This window comes from Stegastes partitus, unplaced genomic scaffold, assembly GCF_000690725.1.
Source record: "Stegastes partitus isolate 25-593 unplaced genomic scaffold, Stegastes_partitus-1.0.2 Scaffold125, whole genome shotgun sequence".
NCBI lineage: Eukaryota > Metazoa > Chordata > Actinopteri > Pomacentridae > Stegastes > Stegastes partitus.
This window is the reverse complement of record NW_007577856.1, coordinates 653,622-661,657: the sequence shown is the minus strand read 5'-3', so window position 1 is coordinate 661,657 and position 8,036 is coordinate 653,622. Positions and strand designations below refer to the sequence as shown.

At 41.5% G+C, this 8,036-nt stretch overlaps 1 protein-coding gene across 1 annotated transcript; it reads left to right on the top strand.

Annotated features, from left to right (window-relative positions):
- The first annotated feature begins 323 nt into the window (after window positions 1-323).
- Window positions 324-5,987, top strand: pi15a (peptidase inhibitor 15a). The gene is made up of 6 exons (XM_008278516.1): window positions 324-410; window positions 538-871; window positions 1,801-1,919; window positions 3,281-3,413; window positions 3,498-3,613; window positions 4,726-5,987. Exons 2-6 carry the CDS (start codon window positions 596-598, stop codon window positions 4,859-4,861), a joined length of 780 nt encoding a protein of 259 aa, XP_008276738.1. The 5' UTR covers window positions 324-410; window positions 538-595; the 3' UTR covers window positions 4,862-5,987.
- The last annotated feature ends 2,049 nt before the right edge of the window (window positions 5,988-8,036 follow it).

Here is an 8,036-nt window from a genome sequence, read left to right as displayed (position 1 = left end):
TTTGAGAATTCAGAAAAAGCCCTTCATGGTGATTAAATATGATCCATCCTTCTTGGATTGCTTTATTATTCAAATGTTCTTTTCGCTTATTGCAGTTTTTGCAAACTTAAACCTGATGTCCTTGATGGAATCAGGCAGGATCTGCAGCGCACGGGTTACTGCAGGAACCAAACACAACGCCTCCAAATGATGTTGTGTTTCAGGTGACAGGGAGGGGCTGTGCGTCTACCTCCGAGGCGCACTTCCTGCACTGTCCACTGCAATATATAAACCCGCAAAAAGGGATTTCTCCTGAAGCGCTCACAAAGTTTGCAAAGCGTAAAAACGGCTCACCAGCAGCCCTCCCTCTCTCACTCCAATCCATTACAGAGGCTTTAGAGGTGATACCGTCTTGGCAGCGCAGGAGAAAGGTAGGACCAAAGACTGTGTGGATGAATGTCGCTGCTGTTTGTGCGTAAAGAGCGAAATGTTTGAAGTTTGGTTTAGGCGTAAATCATTTGTGCGCACTTTAAGTCTGTCTTCTTGGTTTATTTTCAGAACCATCCAGGACGCGGGATATTCTGACTGCAGTTTCCTAAAAAAAAAACAAACAAACATGAAACAACAGTTATTCGCCATAGACTTAATACTTTTGTGCATATCTTGCGGAGCAAGTGCACTGGCAACGAGTATTCCTGCTGCGTCCACGTCCTTGCCAGCCGCCAATTTCACCAATTTGGTCGCAGCGCACAGCTATGGAACAGACACCACAAGTCCCTCTAAAACCAGGAGGAAGCGTTATATTAGTCAGAACGACATGCTTGCCATTCTTGATTACCATAACAAAGTTAGAGGGAAGGTGTTTCCCCCAGCCTCCAACATGGAATACATGGTAAGTGGAAGCTTCCTTTCAACGTTGATTAATCTTGTGAAGATGCTTGTATTCATAGTTATTGCATGATTTTACTGGAGTCTTGTGTACCCTAATAGTCTCATTGCTCTAATTATGTTCTGCAAATAGCAAAAAAATAATAAGAATAATTTGTCACAGAATGCAAAGCTGATCTCTTTTTAACTGATGTGTTAAAAGTGACAAATGTTTGTAGGTTTTACTCTGCATCTTCAGCTGTTTAGCAGATTGCACTGCAGTAGACCACCAAAGTAGACACTTCCAAAGGAAGAGGGGTCATGTATGATACCAGTAGCCTGCAGAGAGTGGAGTACGGAGAAAACAGTCGTGGTCAGCTGTTGACCTGTTGGACATGTTGGCTAAAAGTTAAAGCGTCCCAAAGCAGCTTAAATGGCTTAATTTCACATACAGCCGGTGTTTAGCTCATTTGAACTGTTGCTTTAAAACAGACATCATTTTAGCCGACAGCATAACAACTGAGGTTGACGTGTTTCTTCATTTAAAATGGGCATTATTTCTCTTCTGTGTTTTCACAATAAAATGCAATGAAATACTGTAATAGGAGTCACTATGTCAGCACTACAAGCACGGTTCATTCCCAGTGAAATCATGTAGTGGAGTTTTCCTGCTGACATAAACTACACAGCCTTCCTCCTTCACTAAAAATGTCTATTCACTGAATGAGTCACTACATTCGGCACTGGGAAACTTCAGATTCTGCTCTTATGTAACTGATATGATGGATGACTGTGGCGTCTCACCATGGTAACACCTGTAACGGTGCTCCCAACCCAGAATAGCGCCGACTCTTATCTCACATGTCGCTGCTACATGAAGATCTCGTGTTGATATTTTTCCATCAGTTACGTAATGGGTTTCCTCGCTTCCACTGTGTTCCTGTTCGTGTTTAGGTGTGGGACGACACACTGGCAAAGACGGCCGAGGACTGGGCTCATGCCTGCCTGTGGGAGCACGGGCCACCTCACCTCCTCCGGTTCCTGGGTCAGAACCTCTCTGTCAGGACAGGACGGTGAGTGACCTTTGCTCCCCTCCGCCCTCCCCGACATCTGCTGCTCCTCTCAGGGATGACTCTCTCGCAGCAGTCATGGTCGTTGCCTTGTGGCCCCCGTCTTCTTTCTCCTAAAAGTTTTTGCACTGTGACCCGGTGACTGGTTGAGGAATGCTCTTGTGACCCTTCAAATAAACAAAAGCTGTGCTTTCAGCCATGACCCATGAGGACAAAAGCCTATCCCTTTAGTGGGTCTTGACTTTCCATTTGGAAACATTGGGCACCTTCATGTTTTTGCTACATTTTTAGATTTTTATTGAGGAACAACATGTGACTCAAGGGAATACAGCTTATTCTGACTTCTCCTTTTGCACTCTCCAAGACAGGTGATAAAACATCCCACCAGTACAACACAGTAATACCATTCTGTTGACTTCATTTGGCTTTCATGTGCAGAGGGCTAGCACAAGCAGAAGTCTCAAGCTGTTTTTGATAATGAATTAGACAAAGCATCTGCAGAAAACACTGTATACATATTCTGTTCCCATTAATCCACATTAAAAATCTTGGCAGGCAGAGACCAGATGACTCTGTTGGAGTCATGTTTTTCTTTACACAAAATGGATAAAACTCTGCCCTTCATGCTGTGAAGTAATTCAGAATTTCACAGTGTAGTGCCTGATGGACTGGATTACAGAACATGAAGTAATGCTGGACATGGACATCTTAATCATTTTCAGCTTTTAAAATTGTCACTGCTTGGCAACAAACTGTCCAACTCCCTAGATGATGTTCACAATTACCTTGTTGACATCTCAAACTGTGGCCAAGAAGCTTTATTCATGTTTCAGAGCGTTGTGTAGTTGTGATTGCGTACACACTGTATTCCTGAATCTCTGGTTTTTAATGGCTTTTATGCTAAGAAAGCAAACATGTAGCAGATGTTCTGAACACCAAACTGTGACTGAATTTTGGAAAGTTTGTCCAAGAAATGACTTGACGAAGGTAAGAGAGGAAAATCTAACAGAATGCTAACGACCGTGAGTCATATGAAACAATAATTGGACTATCTGTGAGATATCAACCTGGGGAGGAAATCGAAGTACGTGCACATAAACCTGGGCAAAACTAAAAAGTTTACAACAGTAGGAAAACAGACAAAGGCAAGATTCAGTCACAGTAGTTGCTGTTCTAATCTTTTGCCCTATAAACTAAAATGACTAATGCCAGTCAGTTTTCTAAAGGTTTTGGTGGTCCGTCACTCATGAAGCTGGAAACTTTTTCTAGAAAACTCAGTTGTGGTTACAAGATCAGTTTTTATGTATCAGTTGAGAAGAACAATAACTTGTCACTTACTCAGTTTGTCTCTTTTCTATTCACAGCTATCGCTCCATTCTTCAGCTGGTGAAGCCGTGGTATGATGAGGTAAAGGATTATTCCTTTCCCTACCCTCGTGACTGCAACCCTCGATGCCCACTCAGATGCTATGGCCCCATGTGTACCCATTACACACAGGTAGGCAGACGATTGTGAAGTATAACATATGAAGCAGTTGAGCTCTTGCAGCATCGAGTGACAGCTGATCTTTCTGTTTTGCAGATGGTGTGGGCGACGTCTAACAAAGTGGGCTGTGCTGTACACACATGCCACAATATGAACGTATGGGGCTCGGTGTGGAAGAGGGCGACGTATTTAGTTTGCAACTACTCACCTAAGTAAGTATTTCTGGTAACCTGTGCAGTTTTCATAACACAATCTCGACTTCGTACTGTCAGGAGGCCTGTTAATTCTAATGAACCTGTTAACCTGATGACGACAGGGTGACGACAGGCTTAATCCCGACACAGTCCGCTCTGTTCTGTGCTGACTTGTGAAATGCCACCCATGTCGCCGGGAGATTCAGATAACCCCAATACAAGGCCGTGAAGCGGTACTGCATTACTAAAGCACAAACCGAGAGCCGCAAACCAGAAGAACAAGTCTAAATAATTCTAAGAATCAAAGCCCGCCCGCACTTGTGACTGACTTGTGACCTAGGTTCTTTAATCCCGCTGGTTTGAGACATATGTAAGAGTAGCAGGCTCAGATCACCCATGACCTATTTTAGCTCACAAACTGGAAATGTGTTCTCCATTCTTTGGGACACAAGGTTGTGCGTTCAGACACAATCCTGCTTTCTACTCTGCAGAGGTCACTGTTGTCACTGCCTACAAAGGGAGGTTCTGTGCCTGATGCCAGCTTGCATCTCAGCAGTATCAAGACAGAATTCAGTTTCATGCAGCGGCTGCCTGTTACACTGAGACCTGATTTTTCATTCGCTCGCATAGAACAGATTGCTTCTTAAGTGTAATAGTGTCCTCTTTACAAAGCAATCTCATCTCAAGATTCATTTACACTTGATCTTAAGCAGCAGATAGAATATGCTCAGTTGTCATGGAGCTGTAGATGCTCAAATTTCAAGTTTTTTTCTGGGCACTGTGAGGAGTTCTGGGCAAACTCTTTCTGTTAATAAAAACCATGTGATATGACTGAAAACTCCAAAAATGGACCAATAAATGAGTGTTTTGTCAAACACTATTTCCAAGGTTGAGGATAAACTTTCACCTTCAGTATATTTCTCTTTTAAAGATGGCAATAAATACTACCCGTGCATCTTGACAAGCCATATTTCAGAAAAAAAGGCGGATTTCACAGTTCAGTCAGTTAATCTTGATGCATTTGAGGCATTTTCACTCAGCAAAGCTATTCTGATTCATGTCCAAGTCAAAAACAATCACTTCTGTAGTCACCAGCAGGTTCATTCACACTTTATGTTACTGTCCTCCAGGGGTAACTGGATCGGAGAGGCTCCCTACAAAGTGGGCGTCCCCTGCTCTGCCTGCCCTCCCAGCTACGGGGGCTCATGCAGCAACAACATGTGCTTCCCCGCTCTCAAGACGAACTACCTGCACTGGTTCAAATAAACACAGGTTTCCTCTCACCATAAGCTGACAACCTACAGTACCACAGAGACATTACTTTAATCCGGCTGAGGATTTGCACAACAGTCGTGGACCACACTATTTTGTATATATGGGCTTATTTAAAGATGAAAAACACACATTTTGAAGGCAGCAGGCGATTCACCGTTGATGACTTGTAAATAATCTGTAAATTAATTTGTAACATTTTTACCAGAATTGCTATGACTGTTTTTAATTGATGAAATATAATTTATATGTAAAATGGGTCCTTAAACAGTGCATACTGTATGTGGTGCCGCGTACACTTTTTTTTTTTTTCTTTTTACCATATTAGTTTACTGTTGACAGTGTGGTAATTAAGGACATTGCCACCACCACCACAGCTCCTCATACCCACTCACTTTGGTGCTACGGGCATCACACCTTCATGCTGTGTGCTCTGCCTTCACAGGAATGCTGTGATATAAGGATCAAAGCTTTTGACCTCAGAGGGAAAACCCTACACTGGCAGTCTCGGCTTCACAGTTGCTCTACAGCGGCGTACTTTAAATATACTTAAAGTATAGCACAGTTTTCATTGGTGTCCTGCAACAAGTTGGCAAAAAGCGTGCTGACAGATACATAAGTTAGACTCCATCTGAAGGCCTGATGTCAGCATAGATAACACCTCTGTTGTCAAAAAGTTTGTGCTAACAATAACAAAGGTGCATTGTCAGTTTTTAATCTGCACTAATTACCTTGAATTTCACTACAGATATTTCATCCTTTGGGGCATTTCATTCATATTTCACACAGTAACGGTGCTACATTGAGCACATACAATAAAACTGATCCACATGTCTGTTCTGTAATCATACATGTTATATTGGTATATTACATACCAATATATATATTGGTATTGTTATATTGTGTTATGATCACTGATTGGTCTTTGCATTTAGGCACTCTAGTGCACCTTAATTTTTTGTAAATTTCCAAAAGAGCAGGAAATGATTATTTTTTTGTATGTGTAGATAATCAATATATCTTGACTATCTCTAAACAAGCATACTGTAAGTTATTCATTTTTATATTGGGAAAAATATTTAAGTGATATTCATTTTTTTGTATTGTTTTGTAAAAGGATTGCAGTGTAATAAAAAACATATTCAACATATTCAAGAGGACAAAAATACAAAAATAGGAAAATAACATTTTCAGCACTGACTGTATTTAAATCAACAACAAACTATTTATGCAGTGAACTGCGTTTTTCCTGTTGTGTTTTGTACTTGTAATAAAATTGTCTATTTTGGCTGGGTCTTTCTTTTCTTTTTTCTTTTTTTTTTGGGACTTTTTGTACAAATCAAGCCTTGTCTTGCCTCTGGCTAAAGCAGCACCATTAACCATTGTCTGCTCCGTGTTGTCTGATATTGATTAGCTGCTCTGCTCAAAGTATCAGTCTGGCTCTTTGATTCGCAATTTTCCTTCTCAATTAAACGGCTCCCCTCAAAAGTCACACATCCTGCATATCAAACGGCGCAGAGGGAGAAAAGAAAACATGTTGGGGCTACAACTGAATCCTAATGTGAGAAGGTTGACTTTGGCCCAGATCGTCTGTGTCTACATAAATGAACAGACCACTGATGGGGTTTCAGGGGACGCTTTTGTTTGAGTTTGTTCATTGAAACCATTGACCCTACTAAGAGGGGAAAACAAGGTGCACACAGAATGTTTGAAAATGTGTGTCATCCCCAGACATGGAGGGAAAAATAAAGCATGAGACAGTCTAGAAAGTGTGACATTTTCCTGCTCAGTGGCATAACTTTTGTGTAGATGATGATGGAAAACATGGCAGAAAGATGATAAAGAGGTAACAGAGAAGTAGAATTGGGGATGTAAAGCCAGAAAAGCACTGATGCAGATGCTGTAGTGGTTGCTCTTTTCGTCCCTGCATTAAACCTACGTGGATGAGATCAACAGGCTATCATGCAAACAAATTAGGAAACAGGCAAGACCACAACATGCTTTACTTGTTAGATAAACATCTGTGTTAGTTCAAGCGCACACTGGGCAGCGGCGAGCATCTCTCCAGCCTGAAACGTTTGCTGCACTGTGATACACTCTGGCAGGTGCTGGAACACAATAGCTCACATATTCATCGTAAACTTTTGCGTAGCGTGATGGGGTTTCGAACCACTTCCTGCGCATTATTAAGAAGCTGCATCAGCCAGCCCTAATAGAGCAGCACATTCCCTGGAACCAACCAGCTGAGAGTTTTCGAGGAACACATTAGTATGCATGGGAAAAATACTTTTGTGTGTGCAAATGCCAGAGCCAGAGCCAAACGGATGATTGGTGGATGTTTGAAACGCACATCATCGGGATGCTGAGCTGGACGCGATGATGACTTAGACAATCTGCTGCCGACATTTACCTGGCTTATCCATCAGTGGCAGAGGCAGAGTAAAGGTTAAGGATATGGATTTGGGTTAGGATGAAAGCAGCTTCTGATGGCTCAGGGATACAAACAGAAAAACACCTGCACATGGAGTGTAAATTAGAAAGGAAAAACTAACACCTTAATTCCATTATTAGTATGCTCGACCTCAGCCAAACATTTTTTTGTGTTCGGCTCCTGTGGCTGTACAGCGAGTGTGCTTCTCATCAGCATTTCCATAGCATCAAGTTTGGACGTCTTTCAGCTGCATTTTTTTCTTCCTAATGAATGTACCAAAAGACATTATGTCCATCTTTGGACCTTTTTAACTTCTCTTCATTCTTAGCTCACCTTGAACCTTCATTAAACTTTAAATCAGTGACCGTCTTTGTCATATTAGTTTAGTGGTTTTATTCCTTTTCACAGTTTTTCTCTATAATGGCATGACAATGTAACTCCTCAGCTTTGTATATTAACATCCATGTTGAATACAATATCAGATGCTCTCTCTGATGCTTCAACTGCCTTCAGATTTTACTATTTCAGCTGCTTACAGCGCACACATTTGAACTGAACGCATTTGGAGATGCAAACATTTAACTGAAATTTCAGCTACTTTTACTAAAAGGAATCAACTGATGTTTTATCTGCTTTTATATTTTACTCTACAATTGATAATTCAGCTTCTTGGCCCTCTGGTCACATGATGTCTTAGGTCAGTGATGACACATTGAAAGACATTTTAACTGCCTTTAC